The 19,725-nt window shown below is 37.3% G+C and overlaps 4 protein-coding genes across 5 annotated transcripts; 2 read left to right on the top strand and 2 right to left on the bottom strand.

Annotated features, from left to right (window-relative positions):
• Positions 1 to 3,498, bottom strand: LOC110726241 (probable methyltransferase PMT2). Its single transcript, XM_021905700.1, has 6 exons — positions 2,872 to 3,498; positions 2,476 to 2,686; positions 2,034 to 2,313; positions 1,236 to 1,625; positions 948 to 1,025; positions 1 to 592 (listed from the first exon to the last, which is right to left on the bottom strand). The coding sequence occupies exons 1-6, from the start codon at positions 3,496 to 3,498 to the stop codon at positions 394 to 396; spliced, it is 1,785 nt and encodes a 594-aa protein (XP_021761392.1). The 3' UTR covers positions 1 to 393.
• A 1,657-nt stretch (positions 3,499 to 5,155) lies between these two features.
• LOC110726240 (cation/H(+) antiporter 14-like) lies at positions 5,156 to 8,789 on the top strand. The gene is made up of 4 exons (XM_021905699.1): positions 5,156 to 5,776; positions 6,181 to 7,149; positions 7,486 to 8,098; positions 8,217 to 8,789. The coding sequence occupies exons 1-4, from the start codon at positions 5,507 to 5,509 to the stop codon at positions 8,741 to 8,743; spliced, it is 2,379 nt and encodes a 792-aa protein (XP_021761391.1). The 5' UTR covers positions 5,156 to 5,506; the 3' UTR covers positions 8,744 to 8,789.
• A 2,308-nt stretch (positions 8,790 to 11,097) lies between these two features.
• LOC110726303 (cation/H(+) antiporter 14-like) lies at positions 11,098 to 14,086 on the top strand. The gene is made up of 3 exons (XM_021905755.1): positions 11,098 to 11,340; positions 11,648 to 12,616; positions 12,874 to 14,086. The coding sequence occupies exons 1-3, from the start codon at positions 11,098 to 11,100 to the stop codon at positions 14,020 to 14,022; spliced, it is 2,361 nt and encodes a 786-aa protein (XP_021761447.1). The 3' UTR covers positions 14,023 to 14,086.
• Positions 14,087 to 14,579: 493 nt separating this feature from the next.
• LOC110726472 (activating signal cointegrator 1-like) lies at positions 14,580 to 19,297 on the bottom strand. Of its 2 annotated transcripts, XM_021905951.1 has the most exons (5): positions 19,016 to 19,297; positions 17,370 to 18,002; positions 17,174 to 17,272; positions 16,460 to 16,848; positions 14,580 to 14,882 (listed from the first exon to the last, which is right to left on the bottom strand). In XM_021905951.1, exons 1-4 carry the CDS (start codon positions 19,163 to 19,165, stop codon positions 16,498 to 16,500), a joined length of 1,233 nt encoding a protein of 410 aa, XP_021761643.1. In that variant the 5' UTR covers positions 19,166 to 19,297; the 3' UTR covers positions 14,580 to 14,882; positions 16,460 to 16,497. The 2 variants fall into 2 exon arrangements, with proteins under 2 accessions (XP_021761643.1, XP_021761642.1); XM_021905950.1 differs by lacking the exon at positions 14,580 to 14,882 and having other exon boundaries at positions 16,280 to 16,848.
• Between the last annotated feature and the right edge of the window lie 428 nt (positions 19,298 to 19,725).

Raw genomic sequence — 19,725 nt, 5'->3', positions numbered from 1 at the left:
ACAGAACTCTCACTACTTATAAATTAGTACAAAGTACAAACAAAACTATCACAAAAAGTACTCCGTACAATATACTTCTTAGATGACAAAAGCAGATAAAACTTAGCTGCTTGGCATCTGTATACATCAGAAAACTAAAAAAACAGGAAGCAAAGTCGCTCACTTGCAGATACGCGTACACTGCATCTGCAAGGAGTGCAAGAAAGTTCGACAGAAAAATGGTGGGAAGGCTTGCTGCACATTGAGGACCTTGCTTTGATATCCATACTCTAGTGAACAAGAAATTACTCCAAAATTGTGGTTGCCTGGCCTGTAGTATTGGTAACTGTACTAAAATTGTTTCTACTTACAGACTTACAGTTAAACAGAAGTGGAATTGTTTTCACCGGCAACTTAGTATTGCTTGACAACAAACAACACCTTTTCGGTGAGGAGAGGACCATCTTCATGATCCACCATTTTGGTGTTCCATCTCATGCCGGCTGCTATTCTCTTCACCTTCATAAGTACATCTACTTCATCTCGGAAGATCACTGCCCCTTCAGGCCGTAGGATGCGATCCATTTCTAGTAGGATATCGTCTGCATTACATCTGCTTATGATTCACAACAGAGTTGGCACTGAATTACATGAGTTAACTATAGGATCATTTGCTGCATAACGCAAACTCAATAGACAATAGGCCTAGTTTGTGACCGAAAACCTCACTAAGGGGTGCAACACACCAACTATCCAGATTATGTTTCGCAGTTCTAATATGGTGGACTAATGACACAGCTTATACAGAGGAGTTGAAAAATTGTACTTCGTATGTATAAGAAGCTGTTGAATGATTGTTAATTAGCTTTTTGTTATACATGAACACTTTTAACAACGAACAATAAAGACAGGTTTCCTCTATTTGTAATGAATTTAACAAAAAGAATGAAAGATGAAACGATTCTTACTTGTTCTTGTACAAGCTAAAAAGACGGTTTGCATGTATCAAGTCATAAGTCCTGGGGTATGTAGAGAAGGCTTCACACCTGTAGACACATACAGAACGAAGCTATCAAGTTATTAACACAAAAAAATTAAAATCTCAAGCAGTTAATTGATGGAAATTGGTGGGAAGAAAGAATAATAGTAAGCTAAGATGACATGAAACAGCGCTACCAAAACATTGACACAAAATTCGCACACAGGCATAGCTAAGTCCAGACCTAACAGAAAACAGAAGTTTACAGAAGGCTTACCAGTCATGATATATTCCTATCAGACCTCGCTCATAAACAACACCCAAAGTATCCTTCTCTGCAATAGTGGGCATAACATTCATAACCCACAGACTTGGGGAATCAAGTGCTGCAGCAAAACTTCCAAGACCAGCATTCATATCCATGATGTTGCGGTACCTTCCTGTATCAATCAGTTTGTTCACCCTTTTATAGTAATCAATGTGTTTTGACCAAAGTTTGATATCATCCTGAAACGTTACAGCTGTGACTCCAGGAACAGAACCACTCTCTATTCTGTAAGGAATAGCATTAAGCCTGTCTGGAAACTGCTTCCACTCTCCGCCAGAAACTTCATCAGGAGAACTTGTTTCAGGGTACGGAGTTATGCATGCCTCCATCTTCTTATACCTGTTATGCACAAGCCAAACGATGATTCTAAGTACTGCAATTTGAGAGGTAGAGCAAAACTTCTGATTATGAGAAGGAAAAAAAAAAAAAAGGTTTTTTAAGCACACATTTTCAGGAATGAGTTATAAAAATGTAGTTGGGTGAATTATATCGAATGGTGTATGTTACTCTGACTCTTCATTTCACTTCAATACTTATGTCACATCCTGAACACTTTCAAGATGAAATGGAGTGTAGTCATTTGACAATTCATTTTGAACTAAAAACATGGACATATCTATGCCTGGCACGAGTACAGGACTGCACATATCCAATTAACATAGCTAGCTAGAGGTCTGGTACAGGTTCATTTTGTTGAAAAATCTACCAATAAAACAGCAAAGAAGAACAGAACACATAGAAATCTACCAGACATCAGTGCTGTATTGTGGATCACACATAGTAGCACGAGAAACACGTTCCCTGCAATTTTCTCTTTTTCTCCAAATAGCAATTTCACCTTTCTGAGATTTTTTCTCCCAGCACAGAAGTTCAGCAATCTCTTCAATTTTCCTTTGTTCTTCTTGAAGCTCCTCCTTGGGACGCTTCCATGCTGCATAATTGTTTTCCCAATTGATGGGGGGACCGGAGAGTATCCAGTAGCCCCCGGGTCGAAGGACTCTATCAACTTCCATCATGTAAAGTCCTCCTGCAGAAAATCATTTCCTTAATAACTTGTAATATTAGACAAACTATAAGCAACAATTCATTCATTCTGTTTTCTTTATAGCAGCAGGCAGCTTGGGGTTCAGGCCTTTATTCGGGTTTGTAACATTCCGTGTTAGTAGAACAATTGACAAAATCCACTTACCATTTGCACCCCACGGAATCAAACACCTAGAGCAGTGAGCCATATCGAATGATCTAGGAGGATAAGCGAGCTTTATAGTTCCCAAAACACCAATAATAGCAGGAACTCCTCTTTCAAGAGCAAACTGAACTTGTGCCTCGTGTGAGTCTCTAGGTGCAATTGACATAGCTAGAACATTTTTCTTGAACAAATATGCTCCCCAACTTGCAACCTAGCTAGAAATTTGTCAATTACTCATATAAAACATGTAATCATCGAAATTGCTTACAACTCTGCATAACTCCCTCCTTCCCATATTAATCTATGGCATACTAGTATAGACTAATACAAAACGGAGGGAGTATAATATATGGTTACACCACACCAAAAAAACCAAATTAGACAAATCAGACTTACCCCACAGCCAGTATCCAGAGCAGTTCTAATCATCCCATTATCTAAAGGAATGACGGAGGCTAAATCATTAATATAAGCATCTGCACCTTGAGGGAACTGCGTTCCTCCACCGGGGAACCTAAACAAAGTACCCTCATACTGTATCCAGTTCTGGACCGCCTTCTCCACTGTCAAACTCTTGTAAGGCGCGTTTGCATAAGGTACATAGTCGCGACTCTTTGGCCAAGCAAACGGGGTCACATACCCCTTAGGTGCAGGTATCAGACAATCCAATTTCTCTTCCTGTGGAGGACAATGTCTCTCCCTATAGTTCATATTCTCTCGAGGAAAGGTCATTGCTCGCGCCTGGTCATGACAGGGTGTGTAATCGATGAAATGATCAGGACATGGTTTAAATTTCTTGACTTCATTAAGAAGTTCACCTCCATGATGTGTTTCATAGCTTAGATCAGTAAGAATACTGCAGTCTGTCTGCTGTGTAATCTGTACCGCGATTCGATCACCCTTACCGAAGCCACTACGCTGCCATGAACCCAATAGATAGAAAAAACAACACAATCCAAACACAATGATAACTGATAAAGGGCTTCTGGCTTTATTGTCTCCTGAGTTTCCTTTTGTCCCCATTTTTTAACCTATATATATTGACAGTTAGCAGTTCATACATCAATGTTCGCACTTTAACATTAGAGCAAACAATGAGCATAACTAACAAACAATACAGAACACCGCAGTGGATTTACGTTGTTCACTAACAATGTGTTAGCTACGCCCCACAAGCATATGTCAATTATACAAAATAAGGCGAAATTTCGTTACCCCAGTAACTCAAGGTATCCCATTAACAATAAATATTGAAATTTGATCAAAACAACATAAGCAAAAATTCATTTTGATGATTCTCAAATCATACAAGACATTATTTAATTCATATTTAGATACAAAGGAAACAATATCACACCAATTTAATCTGGATTATTAATCCCACATAACGTGTTACGTACATATAATTAGATTAATAAATACACAAAAAACATTTCAGAATAAAAAAATGTTACTCGGATTCAATTTCCGAAAAATAAAATTACAAATTTAACTCACAAGAGAATTTGGCGAGTGGTAGTTATGATAAATTTCTTCGTGTTTTTCAATTCAACGAAATCATAGTCACATGATCATGATCTAATATTTTCTTTTGGAATGCAATTCGTTTAGTTTGTGATTTTAGTTGAATTTTCTATTTATAGAAAAAAATGGAAAAACATATAGTGGTTTTTTTTTTTTTTTTTTTTTTTGGATAAGTAATTTTTTTTGGATAATATTCTGCTGTAACATGTTAAAAAAAAACTACTTGTATACTATTGTATGGTTGGTGCACCCGGGTGCACCATGCGCATGGTGCACCCGAAAAGAACAGAAGGTATATTTAAAAGAACATGGACAAAAAAAGAACATTATATATATTTATAAAGAACATGAGCATAATATGTTCTTTAAGTTTGATGATTATGTTATTTGAGTTTGAATTATATGTTCTTTATATTATACAATATGTTCTTTATATTATACAATATATTCTTTAATGTATGTACATTAAAAAAAAAAAAAAATCAATCACTCGAGTAACCAGAAAAAAGAACATGTTCTTTAATGTATTATCATGTTCTTTTTGTAAAGACTTTATGTTCTTTGGCTAGAGGTGATCAAAGTTAGAACGACCCGACTCGATTTTGGACGGGTTTTGGGCAGAATTTTTTCACCCCCAAAATCGGGTCGGACCCGCCCTTAAATTTAATTTATTGGGCGGGTTTGGGAATGCGTTTTATGCATTTTAGTTGATTTTTTTACTCGACCCGAAAAGCCCGCATGGCCGGACAATTTTGGGCACAAAAACTTCGGCCCAAAATTTGGCCCGACCCGAGAAGTGAGCTGATTTTTTAACCTTGGCCCGACCCACCCAATGATCACCTACATCTTTGTCAAACACGAACATGTTCTTTTTTGTCAAATATAATGTTCTTTTTTAAGCACGTTCAACACCTAAATAACCATGAAAAATAACATGTCATTTTTGTAACGACTTTATGTTCTTTGTAATGTCATGTTCTTGTCAAACACAAACATGTTCTTTTGTCAAACATAGGTATGTTCTTTTTCTAACACTAGCATGTTCTTTTTTTTTGCCCATGTTCTTTAAAATATGTCTAATGTTCTTTCCTGATGCACCATGCGCATGGTGCACCCGGGTGCACTATACTATTTTCACTTGTATACATGTATTTCCAACAAAAATAATAAAGAAAATGAAGTCAAGGTATATTTTATATTGTTTGGAACACGTAAAGCCACAAAAGGTAACAAATCTTACGTAATTCTGGTAAAACCAAACTGTACACCCTATTTTTCCATTGGGCATCCTAAATTCCTAACTATAGTAAATCTACCAAAAATTCCTCTCTCTAGCAAGCTCATAAACATTTCTCTCTTACTTATGTAAACCTCTTTTTAACACTTTTTTCTCTCATAATCTTTCTTGAATTTGCTAACGCTACCCACCTACAATAGATACGTCTCAAAATCGATCTTTACATACACAACCAGGAAAAATTAGCTACAAAAAGAAAGCCACTCGCCCATGGACCCAGGGGCCGCAGAACAATTGACAATAAAATCAAAATATGATCCCTTAAAGTTGTGGAGTGCGGGTTCATGGAATGGAACCGATATGTTATGCCAAGAACGACCTATATATTTAGGGTCTCCAACCATATGGTCCGACCGTTTTTATCCTCATGGTTCAGATTCATCAACATTTATCCTTCTATTTTGCTTAATCTTGCTTATTATTACCCTTACTTCCTTCATCCTTAAACCTATTGGTTTGCCAGCCATGGCCAAAATGTTTGTAAGTTTCACTTCCCTTTATTATGTCCTCATAGATATATTTTATTTCAGCACAATGATATAATTTGGACATTGTTTTATGAATAAAACAACAATATTTTAAAAAAAAATAGAGAGTATAGATGCTTGTTATTTTTTATAGAATTGTGATTCCCCCAGAAATTAGCTTACCAGAAATGAATATGACCTGTAGCATCGCTCAGACCAATAACTACTTACTAAAAATAAGAGAAAAACATCAAGTATATTATTCCAAACTTTATGACCAAGAATATGTAATAAAATTAGAATAATCGATAGTCAATATTATTCATGTATTTTAAATCTTTTAAGTATAATTTCATTAAACATACAGTAAAAGTTTAATTTCCTAACATCAATCTTTCTTGTTTATGTTATGTGCAGGGTGGATTCTTTATTATTGGACTATTATACTCAAAAAATGCCCTTGGCTTTCAAACATTAGTCCCCCCAACAGTTTACTACTTCATGAACAGTTTCTCACAAATAGGGTTCATATTTTATACATTCATATTTGGTGTGGAACTTAATTTGTTAGCATTAATTAAAAAAGTAAGAAAGAAGGCTATTATCATATGTTTTTCAGGCTATTTTACATCATTAGCACTTGGTTATTCCGGATTAAAAGCCCTAAATATAAAGGAAGATGAAGCCGGTTATTTAAGGCAGATGATCCTTAATGCTCAAACCTTCTTCATGGTTACTTGTAGTCATGTTAACGACCTTGGCATAAGCAACTCGGAAATTGGTCGTTTAGCTTGTGCAATATCTTTAGTCATCGATGTCTATGGAATGTTCTCGACTTTCCTCATTTTCAATGTTTACTTGCCTTTTAAAGATGGAAATTTTGTGCTACCTTTCTATGTTATCGCGGTCTATCTTTTTATGTTCTTCATATGTAGGCCGTTAATCTTGGTCATTATTAGTTACACTCCTGAGGGACGTCGTATGAAAGACTCACATTTCTTGGCCATCATCGTGATTATTCTTGTACTAACAATTCTTAGCTTGCTAGTTGGTCAGCCCCTTCTAGTTTTCTTATTCGCGGTGTTCCTACCAGAAGAGCCACTTACCTCGATTTTAAACGAACGATTAGATCTCATGAATTCTAGTATCTTTTTGCCGGTCTTTTGTGCTATGCATGGATTTATAGCAGATTTTAACCACCTCGGCAAAAAATCTTTAATAATAGAGTTCATTGTCTTTTTGAGTATCAGTGGCAAGTTCTTAGGAACTGTTATATCTTCAAGGCTTTTCGGTGTACCTTTTTGGAGCGCCGTTTCCCTTGGTATCATCTTATGTTCCGGCGGTTTCCTTGATATTGTAATGCTCGGCATATTTCGCCATTCCGGGGTAAGTCATGCTATCTTCTCTATATTATCCACATCATGATATAATGCTAACAAATTAGGCCATGTTCACTTAACTCGAAAAATCCAATTTCAGTATAAATCAGATTCGATTTGTAAAAATTCTGTTTTCATCGGTTGATTGTATGTGACAAAAACACGAGTAAATTAGCACAAATCAAATATTAAGAATCGATCAATTCAAAATCAGGCAAAATGAGCTAGTAAAGTCGTAAAATGTTGCATTTTATAACATCTAGCTACTGTACTATGTACTAATTAAATTTTCATGTGTACATTTGTAACATTTCTCGATTGGTGCGTGTCATTGAAACTGCAGGTAATGGAACCAGAACACTACACCGTAATCGGGATACATATTTTGTTCTGTACATGTGCATTTCTGCCTCTTGTGAGGTTCATGTACAACCCATCAAGACAATACTCGACAATATTAAGACAAGGTGTGATTGCATCCGCTGAAACCGGAACTTTGCAAGTATTAGCATGCATTCACAAGGAAGAGAATCTACCAGGAATTCTCCGTCTCCTCGAGTCTTTCAATCCTACACACGAAACACCTCTTCCAGTCATTGCTCTCCAACTCATTCAACTCACTGGCCGTGTCACTCAACCTATCCTTGCCCCCTTCCATGAAATTCAGTCCTCAGCTGCTTTCAGATCCAACATTGGTCGTTGCAATCGTATAATTAGCTCGTTGTTGAGCCTCGAACGCAGGACTGATGGTGCTGCTCGTTTACAGCACTACATTTCAGTGTCTGCATATGCTACTATGCATAACGATATATGCAGCCTTGCGCATGAAAAGAAAACCAGCCTTCTTATTCTACCTTTTCATGTACAATGGACTGCAGATAGAGAAGTGGAACACTTCTCTGAAGCTATAAGAGATGTCAACAAGATGGTTTTCGAAAAGGCACCGTGTTCTGCAGGTAGGGGCGGAGCTATGTTTCAGGCTCATGAAGTCAATTATTGAATTTTTTCTCCAGGAAAATTTTAGTTATTATGTTCTTTAACTTACCAATCCCCTGTTTAATTTGGACTCTGCAGGCCTGCTAGTCGATCGAGGGGATAAAGATGTTACCATACTCGATGTTGAGTATCGTGTTGCTATATTCTTCATAGGTGGGGCAGATGATCATGAGGCTCTCGCGTATGCCACACTATTTGCTAGACATCCTAGCATTAGGCTTACCGTCGTATGGTTGAAATCGAAAATGTCAGAGAGTAACACCCACAGTTTTGATGACTATGCTGTCATTCAGGAATTTCACCATAAACTGCAGGGCAATGAGAGAATGTCATTACAGGAGATAGTCGTCAGTGATGGGGCAGAGACAACGAATGCTGTTATTGCCTTTAAAAATGAAATCGATTTAGCCGTCGTAGGTAGATATCATGAGCCTGGATGTACACCCTTGTTTGGCCTTACAGATCGTTGGTGCGAGTACCCGGAGTTGGGGATTTTGGGGGACATGCTTGTCACACCAGAGTTTAACTTCTCAGTTTTAGTCGTGCAAGAGGAACCTCATAAGACAACAGAAAATGATGATCTAATTGATGATTTTGTAATGTGATAATTATGCTTGATTTCATCATACATAATACTCTATTTATTTTAGAAAATCTGATAAATGTATGAAGTACTAACATTGAGTGTAACTAATTTTTTTTTCCATTATGCTTGATTTCATCATACATAGCACTGTGTTTATTTATGTATGATGTACTAACACTGAGTGTAACTAAATTTTTCCATGTTGAACTTTGAAAAATTTGTGCATCATGTTCTTATATCAAGCTTTAAAGCTGGCACGAAGCTACATAGTTCTTCGTTTCGTTCTTTTATTGTTGCAATATTATGTTCACAACATGTCTATATTTTTCATAACATGTCTATATTTTTCACAAGGGAACACAACTTTCATTAATGTACGACTAATTAATAAGCAAAAATCGGTGGCAATTACATCTTCAATAATAGTAAGACACACCCAGGCCGTGCACATATATGTGCCACTTTGTTAGCCTCCCTAAAAAACATTTGTAGACATAACAGCTAAACAATTAACAAGCGATAAAATCTCTTTAATAAAAACTTCTAGGTAAGACGCATCACAAGCACCATCTTTTGCCTTTGTTGTGCGACAACGGAAGTAAAGATCGAAAACAATAAAGAAAACAACAAAGAAATTCAATGCAAACAATAAGAACAACACCAAGAATTAACGTGGTTCACTATCAATGTGATAGCTACGTCCACGGGCATCGAGATCAAAGTATTTCACTATAAATCGCAAAGAATTACAAAGATGAATCAAGTCTTTCTCAAGAATGGCTCTCTCTCTGTCTCTCGTAACCCTAGCACTAATATCAGGAAGTTTTTATATTAATCCCTAATTGAAAGATACTCGGGCTTCAAGATAATAAAAGATAACTCTAAAAAACCGCAAAAAACGCGTCTCTATCGTATTCCTCTTCTGCCCGGTCAGACCGAGCATGACAGCTCGGTCGGGCGCGCGAAGTAACATCCAATACGAGCCATTTTGCACTGCTTACCCTCACTGCCCTGTCTGCCAGGGCATGGCATGCCCGATCGGGTAGTGGGGATTGCAAGATACATTGCATACATATCCTCTCTGCCCGGTCTGCCAGGGCATAGCATGCCCGATCGGGCGAGGAAAGCTGCAAGATTCGAGTCACCTAATCATCAACAACCTTCTTAATCATTTGCAAGGTAGCATACTCATTTTCCAAGAGCAATTGACAAATGTGTTACCTAGGGTTCCTTTCTCACCTGCCTGTGGAAAGATTAAGGACTAGCAACGATTACGATTGGGTGATGAGCACAACTCCCATATAGAATCGAGTTGCGTTTTTTCATACCAACCAACCTAGCAGCCACCTCCTCCATCTCATCGAATTGAAGGTGTTTAATACACAAGTTGACCCATCCCGCGCATCACTTATCCAATAATGCAATCCTTCCATCAGGTCATGTCACTTTGATTAAGCCCAAACATTGGCGACAAATTTGCAACTCCATATAGTAAGTACAAACCATGCATCCTCCTAAAAGCACTCACATTGACATCCCTACATAAAAGTATTTTCCGTCGTTTCAATTATTCTCTTAGCTTGACCTTCACTTTGTATCATAGCTTGAAGCGAGCCTTAAACCACTCGTGTCTGAGACTCTGAGCGTCTTGGGAACACTATTGTTCGGGTTTGTTAACTATTACCTCCGTTACATATTAGTTGCAACTTTGGAATATTTTATGTCTCTCAAATAATATCCTAAAGTTGCAACTAATATGTAACGGAGGTAGTATAAGAATATACGTGTAATAATAAGGATGTATTGATTAATTATTGTAGTGCTAATTACACATCAAAGTTTGTATGAGGAGACATTTGGTTATTGGAATCAGTTGATGTTCATCGTAATCTCCAGCTTGCATTGCGTCTCACTAGTCTACTCAGTTGTGACTTTTAAGCATTGTGTGTGTCGAATTATTGATGGTTTAAGTAAATTTAACTCAGTTAAGAATACCAAGCAAAGCCAGCAAAGAATTTTAAGTCATTTATTTTAGAGATATTGTTGGCCTGAAAAACCTTAGAAATCGTTGGTGCATGTCATTAATCTAAATTTAGATTCATGCACGCCAAATATTACAACCATTTCCAAGCATGGTATTTCTTTTTTTAGGAAGCTTAAACGAACAAATTAATTATTTCTTATACCTAATTATTCATCCTAACTTCATACACAATGCATTTCATCATAATTATAAGAGCTGAGCCTATCCCTTTCCTCACTTTTATTCTTTTAAAATCTTTACAATACACTTCTAATCTCAAGCATATTTTCGCTCAAAATTTCTTTATATTATGATGTGAAAAAACAAAACTGAGTTACAAATTAATAAACATGGCATCAACCTCAAATGGAATACTCCATATGTGGAGTCAGGCTACTTGGAACAACACCGTGATGATGTGCCAAGAATGGCCATTCTTATTAAGAACTACGAGTGTATGGTCCAACCCCTATTATCCTCAAGGTTCAGAATCATCAATATGCATATTGCTACTTGCTATAATCTTGCTTACGATTTCAACAACTTCGTTCTTGCTTAGACCTCTTGGCTTGCCAGTATTGTCTAGGATGTTTGTAAGTTGTTACTAAATTTCCTTTACAATCTGAAACTTTACATACATTCCCTTTCTTAAGTTTCCTATGTGTTACAATCAAATCCAATGCAATCATCCACTAACTTTACTTATAATAGCAAACATTACAAATTAAGGGAGTGTTATCCCATAATACATCTTATATACCTCTTTTATGCTCCTAAAAATCCTCCTGCTATACTTTCATGTTTTGTAATCGTTTGTGACTAGTCGTGTATCGCCTTTCCCCCCATATTACTATGGTAAACTATTACCTTACTATGTTTTTTTTTTTCTTGTTCATACAGGGTGGATTTTTTGTAATTGGACTACTATGTTCCAAGAATATTCTTGAATTTCAGGCATTACTCCATCCGACGATCAAGTACTTAATAAAAACCTTATCATATTTAGGTTTCGTATTTTATTCGTTCATATTAGGAGTGGAAACTAATGTAGGAGCATTATTGAAAAGAATAGACAAGGAAACTGTCATCATAAGTTTTTCTGGCTTAATCGCGTCATTGGCGTTAAGTTATGTTGGAGTAAGAATGCTTAACTTTGCTGATGGATTAGAAGGAATAATCAAGGTGATTCTACTCAATGCTCAAACCTTCTTCATGGTTACATGCAACCATGTTAATGAAGTTGGCATAAGCAACTCGCAGCTCGGTCGCTTGGCTTGTGCAACCTCTTTGGTCCTTGATATCTTTGGAATGTTCTTAACTTTCCTGATTTACAGTCTTATAAGTCCTGTGCTTGCTGGCGACTTTTGGCACCCAGTTATGGTTTCTGGAACCTACATTTTTATGTTTGCAGTTTGTAGGCCGTTAATCATTCATATTGTTAGCTATACACCCGAAGGCGAACGTGTAAAAGATTGCCATTTCATGGTTATCCTCTTGATTGTTCTTTTATTAGCCTTCCTTAGCTTACAAGTTCATCACCCTCTCGCAGTTTTCTTGTTTGGATTCTTCCTGCCAGAAGAACCACTAGCCTCAATTTTGTCCGACAAATTAGACACCATTACTTCATGTGTTTTTTTCCCTATCTTTTGTGCTATGCATGGATTTGAAGCAGACTTCAATTCTCTCAGCTCAAACTCTTTTACAGTAGAGATTATTATGACATTGGGCGTATGTGGTAAGTTCTTGGGGACTCTTGTTCCCACCATGTTTTTCGGAGTTCATGCCAGGACCGCGATTTCCCTTTCAATCATCATGGCTTCTGGAGGTTTGCTAGATATAGTTATGCTCGGCCAATTTCAAGAACAAGGGGTGAGATTCTTACTTCGTTCTTAATTTCACTATTACTCCTTACCTAAACGTACCTAACGTTATTTTTTTCCTATTTAAACTTATCACGACTTATTTAAGTTGCAAGTTTAAGTTTCAGTATACTTATTTAAATTTATATGAACTTATTGTCTCTTAGTTGATATCTTTTGAACTTATTATTCCTACATTTTTTAAAGGTGATAAATACCGAAGCCATGATTTATTATTCCTAACATGATGTATGCATAATACTGCAGATATTGAGCGGAGAACACTACACAACATTGGCGTTACATATTCTGTTTTGCACTGGAACTTTCTTACCCCTAGTGAAATACATATATGAACCATCAACACAATATTCAACAATTATAAGACAAGGTGTAATTACATCAGCTGAAACGGGCACTTTACGAGTATTATCATGCATATACAAGGAAGAAAATCTACCTGGAATTATACGCCTTCTTCAAGCTTTCCACTCTACACAACAAAAGCCTTTACCCGTCATTGCCCTCCAACTTATTCCACTTACTGCTGGCCGCGTCTCCCTCCCCATCCTAGCGCCCCTACACGAGATACAATCCTCATCTGCGTATCGCTCAAACCTCTCTCGTTGCAACCGCACAGTAAATGCCTTGGTGAACCTTGAACGTAAAACTAATGGCACTATTCGCCCACATCACTACATTTCAGTGTCTTCATACACGGCCATGCACGATGATATATGCAGCATTGCACATAGCCAAAACGTGAGTCTACTCATCCTACCTTTCCACACACAATGGACTAACGATATGGGTTTCCAACATGCATCTCAACCCATAAGAGATGTCAATAAGATGGTTCTAGAAAAGGCGCCATGTTCCATAGGCTTGCTAATTGATCGAGGTGATCAAAATTTGGCACATCTTAGCGATGTGTATCACATTGCTATTTTCTTCATAGGTGGGGTAGATGACCAAGAGGCTCTAGCATATACCACCATATTCACAAATCATCCAAACATTAGGCTTAGCGTAATTAGGTTAAATTCGCTAAAGCCTCAACATAACACCTTTAATGACTATAATGCTATCCAAGATTTCCAATGCCGGTGTAAAGATAACAACAGAGTGTCATTCGTAGAGGTAACGGTTAACGATGGCGGAGAAACTACTGATATTGTTGTAAGCATGAAAGATGAGATAGATTTAGCGGTAGTAGGAAGATACCACGAGCCTGGCTGTACTCCCTTATTCGGGCTTTTGGACCGATGGTGTGAGTATCCAGAGTTAGGAATTTTTGGAGATATGTTAGTTTCTCCGGAATTTGAGTTCTCGGTTTTGGTTGTGCAAGAGCGACCTCATAAGACAAAAAAGTGTGGTGATCATGATGATATTGAAGACGACGAGGATGATCTATGATGGTTTACAAATCTGATGGCACCGGAAGCAACAAGGATGACACACAATGTTTTGCAAAGAGTGAAGTTGGTTCCTAGCCATAAACGGACAATTTTTGAGGGTGAGATAGGTGTGGCATAGTCAATTATCATCATACATTAAAGGCCCATCTGACCCAAGGCATTTCATAAACTAACAGTCACAGGCCTTCAGAGGAACAGCTAAGACAGTCCAGCCTAAAGCTTACAAGATAGCATCACCGCATCGGCATTTTTTGTTCAGATCTTATAGTCGGATTTGATCTCAAACTTTATTTTATTTGTTAACAAAATTTTTGACACTTTTCTATGACATACTTGACCATTTAAATCTTGACATCATTAATCGTACAAAAAAATTGATATTTTGTACACATAATGTGAAATTAGCATAATTATACTTTCACATCTGTTTTTTAAAATACAAATCAAATTACTAGTATCATTTTCTCATGTAAAGAAATTTAATGTATGCCTACTAATTGATTAAGAACAGAAGCATAACAGAGCATCCAAATTAGAATGAATTTTTCTAAAAACTTCAATATCAATCAAATAAGCATAGAATAAAACCAATTTACTTGAATTTTAGGCAGATGAGAAGCATATATATACCTCAAACCTTAAACTTAGTAATTTGATTCTAGCGATCATGCAACAATCAACTAACACAGTCTAGCACTAGATACAATACGTAGTTACATACCTTGATCACCAACCCTTAAAACATTAAGCACGTCTTTAATCCTTCCTAGCCTTCTTCAATATCACAGAACTCGCGACAAACCCAACGGAAAAGCCAACGTGCATTGTGCTTATTGTAATGGAGCTGCCTGAAACAAGCTAAAGATCCATAACAATAAGCACAAAGCACACTGGCTATAGTTAGGGAATTTAAGAGCTACAAATTTGACCTCCACAAAAAGAAGATGCTCGAGTTGACTTGGTATATGCTAGCAAAAACTCTCATACCACCAGCCACACATATAAATAGACGACTTTCATAGACAAAGTTGAGTATCACATCAATGACGAATAGTAACCAAGTAGCAAGAGTATTATAAAACAAAGCAGCTGATGATAGGTAGAACATGGGACATATTCCTAAAATTAGAAATTTAGTACTACGTAGTTGGAATCAAAGTTAAAAAATTAATGGTACTACCCCAAAGAGATGTAGTACATCAACTAGTACTTGTACTACCCAATTCTATTGGATGAGAGTGTTATTGTAATCACAAGATGATAATGATCAATGGTTACTAAAATCTTATGGCATCTACTACAAACTGTAAAGGTTGGCATACAATTCTTCCCCGTATCATATTATATAACAATCATACTTAGATATCATGTCAATTATGAAATTAACATAACAAATTAACTTAGGTCATGAAATGCAAGATAATATCATACCACAAACCTGTGTATGTAAAGTTTCTAACACTATTCCTTATCCTTGGACTACTCTGTAACACAATATTGAGATTTGCATGTTCCATCATGCTCTTCTGCAACCATTCTCGGTTGCTAAATGCCCAAATCCCTAAGACAACTTACTACCTACAAGTTCTACCTTGCATCCCTTCACCAAGGACAGTCCAAGGCTAAGTGTGGCAACACATGGGACTTTGGGAGGCCCAAAGTACTTGTCGACCTTGGAATATTCTTTGAAAGACAAGAGTCACTCAGCACAAGTTTTCAAAAAAAAAAAAAAAAGGTGTCGAATGCCTACCCCTAGGGCTTGCAATCCAATCGGCTATCCTGAAAATGGAATTCAGTAGTAGGCCCTGCTTATTACTGAAGAAAAAAACACGGTATCTCAGAAGAACTACTGGTATAACACACCCTCCCCCTTAATATTTAACCTGATTCTACAAGAGCTACACAATCTCTTATACATGTCAGCAGGACAGCTAAAAAATTAACATTAAAATATTATGGTACTGAATTTGAAAAGAAATTTTCGAATTGAGGAAAGATAAAAAAGATGGCCTATGTGGAATGGCAAATTAAAGATGATTAACAACAGTAATACTCGTCTAAAAATAAATTTTCAACTGTGGGGAAGTAAAATACTGTTCTTCACTAACTGCAGACCAATCATACGAACATCTGAACTATAATTTTCCTAGTGAATGCAAGGACTGGTAATTAATGTAAGATGCAAAACAAAACCAAAACCTGAGAAATGCAAAAGCCTTCACACACAGCCATACAGGTAATATGACAGCTACAGATTGGTATGACAGCAAGACTTTGAGTAATGGCCTGGCAATCTATTTCATACATGATTGGATACATTAACTTAGTGCACACTAAGCTATGCACAAGTCGTAAAATTCTGGAGAAATTTGCCAGGACAACAGAATATACACTTGTATTGATAAACAAGTATTCAAAGCAGAATGAGCTCATACCACAGTATAGTTAGGGGCCTAAACCTCACTATGTAATCCTAGTATGCAGAGCATTCAGCATCATCTTCCAAGTGTGTGACACCATTCCAAGATTGCCCTTGCAAATAATCATTTGCTGAAGAAGATCCAAGAGGCTCCTCCACAAAATGCTTGAAATCACTGCGATCATGTTGCACCCTTCCACTAATCTCCAAACACAGTCCCTTGTTAAGACCTTTGCTAGAGTGCTTGGCCTTGAGAGGCTTTTCCCTAGGGCCGGGATCAATGAAAACTGGTTGCACCTGAAGGGTGGGATTTGGTTTGACTCGGCTTGCTTCTCTCTGATCAGGTGGCCTTAAAATGTTGAGTCCAGATTCAGGTTCTGAAGCGTCATCTTGGTTCAACAATACCTAAGCAAACACATAATACAAGTCAATGAAAAGGTCATTTGAAACCAATTATCTTATGCTTACTTCAAGAGATGGCACATAAAGTAAAGCTTCTATGACCAAATAGAGATCCAACTAATTCTTGTCAAAGAAACCAAAATTTGACCCAATACCGATTCCATTATCCCAGATCATTTACACTACAAGAATAAGAAATCCTGAGCTCAGAATTGAAAGGAACCAAAGGGGTAGCTAGGTAAATGTCCATCTGTCCCATAAGCTTGAGAACACAAGCCAGCAGAAATCAACCAAATTTCATCATATATTTAAAGGGAGATCAACTTACCCTACGGCCGACCAAGTCAAAAGCCACAACTACTCTCTTTCGTTTTGCCTCCTCGTCAGCTTTAATCTCCTCTTGCTTCTTCCTTAAAAGTTCCTTTTCCTGCAAAAGGATATATTATCCAATGAAAATCTGCATTCATATTCATGTAGAATGAAGAGGGAGGATATAAAAGTATCTGTAGAATTTGGTCATATACCTCCATGGACAACCAGCTGTTACCCTCATCATAGTAGTCACTTTGGTCATCAATAACACTTGTGCGTGCAGCTGCATTCCGATCAAAATCAACAAGCCTCTTCGCATAAGCATTTGCAGCTACCTCAGCTTCCGTTTCAGGTACTGCAGACACCTCCAAACCAGCATATGTACTTCCTTCCTTCAGGACTAGAGCCCCACAAAAATTACAAGGCCCTTCCCCTTCCTGTTCACATACTATTTTACCGCAAGATAAGCAGTTGCTCACCAATTTATGTCGACGTGCCTGGCAAGAGCATGGTTTGCCTTGCTGATATACGATAGATCCCTTGGCAGCTTCTGCAAGTGATATAACCTTCCCACCCTTTTTCTTTCTAGAATTATTTTGTTGCCTGTTTCCCGACTCTGCAGCCTCTATTTTTACCTTACTATTTTGGTTATTAGAAGCTGAAGCCTCTTTCTGTGCCCTGGATGGTTTCTTGGCTCCACTGGTCAAGCCTTCATCAGCACTTGGCTTGACATATGCCTGTAATTTGGAAGCAGGAGCACCAACTGCTTCAGGTGATGGTGAGTAGCCCCTTCGTCTTAAGTATTCTTGTATGACAGTTTTGCCTGCTTCCTCACCAACGATGTTCTGACGACATCATAAAAGAAAAAAAAAATTAAGCCAGAAGCTTAAGCATTTGCTACAACCAATCTATTTCTTTCAACATTAGAAATTCTTAGTAATCAACAAATTAAGAATAATAATTCATTCTCCATTTTATCAAAAAATCCAGAGCTCTCTACACAATTGCTTCCATGAGCTTTCCCGACATCTGATAGCTTATATATTTGGGGGAAAAAAAAAAAAAAAAAACAAACAAACCTACATTGTATCTACAACTTATATCAGTAAATGTCCAATGCTTCAAAGGATTGCATTCCCATCAATCTATTTTTGGTGATCATTCAATTTCATGAGTTAAGACAAGGGATTTGAGAGTCGAATTCAGTTCATATGTTCCAATGCATTCTAAGACAAAGAAGAATATGGCTAAACCAAAAAAATGACTGACAATCTAAACCCCCAAACTCTGATAATTTTACCATTCCAGACCATTAATGGTGTCCTCTCATTGCTCATAGAAATTCAAGCCTACACCAACAAGGCAACAAGTAATAAAAACACACAATCTGGAATTCAGTTCATATGTTCCAATGCATTCTTTTCCTCAATTCAAAAACAAGAGAATATATCAATTTCCGATGAACTATGCAGACATACTGAAGCAATACAAACAACATTTCCCGGTCTTTTGACATAATACTTTAAACACCCTTCTCCATATTTCTGATGAAATTTGCAGATTATTTCTATTATCTTAACCTATCTTAATCAAACCATGTTCACAATCAACAAAAGATCCATTGACGACCCCATCCTAGCTTTTTGATTGACAAGATTAGGTTTTTACAAGAAATCAAGATAAAATCATAGCATAAAAACAATAAGAAATCATACAAGAATTCAATTGTACAATTACAGAATCACCCCAGTATAAAAAACAATGCAAACGAACAAATTGTTAATTTCCCCAAAATTACATAAAATTATAGAGGGAAAAGAGTAGTGATAAAAATGGAAGAAATGGAAGATGGAATTACATCAAGGTATTCTTTGGCGTCGAGCGGAGGAGCAAATTCACAGTAAGAAACGAGGCCGGAAATCATATCAGAATCAAAGTCAAAAGCAGTGTCTACTTTTTTGCACAATTCATTCAATTCCTTCTCTAGCCATTGCCCCGGCGACTCCATTCTTCAACTACAGAGGCGGCGACGGCGGTGGCGAAGCCTGGTTTTGTTGTTGATTAGCGGTTTTGTTTTTGTGCTTGTGCGGTTGTGCCTGTGCCTGTGCCTGTGCCTGTGCCTGTGCCTGTGCGGAGAGATTGTGCTGGTTTGTTTTAAAAATAAAATTGCTATGTTAATTGTTACTCCTAGGGGTGTACACCGGTCCAAAACCGGACCGGACCTGGACCGGACCTGTTTGGACCGGGGACCTGAATTGGGTAATTATGAGGACCGGGGACCGGACCTGAATTAACAGGTCCGGTTCCGGGCCAGACCTGAAAAATCAGGTCCGGTCCGGGTTTGGACCTGAATGGACCTGTTTTGTGTCTTTTTCGTTTTTTTTTTTTTTTTTAATACAAAACCTGTTGGACCTGCATATGGACCTGCATATGGACCTGTTTTGTGATTTTTAGACCTGTTGCATAATTTAATAATTACATACAAACCAAAATTATCAATTACAAAACTACATAAAGTCTATAAAGTCCCGATTCTCAAACACCAAAAATACAAATGAGTCCACCGAA

Source organism: Chenopodium quinoa, unplaced genomic scaffold, assembly GCF_001683475.1.
Source record: "Chenopodium quinoa cultivar QQ74 unplaced genomic scaffold, ASM168347v1, whole genome shotgun sequence".
Classification (NCBI taxonomy): Eukaryota; Viridiplantae; Streptophyta; class Magnoliopsida; order Caryophyllales; family Amaranthaceae; genus Chenopodium; species Chenopodium quinoa.
Note: the sequence above shows the minus strand (reverse complement) of the source record. Positions and strands in the feature narration are given on the sequence as shown.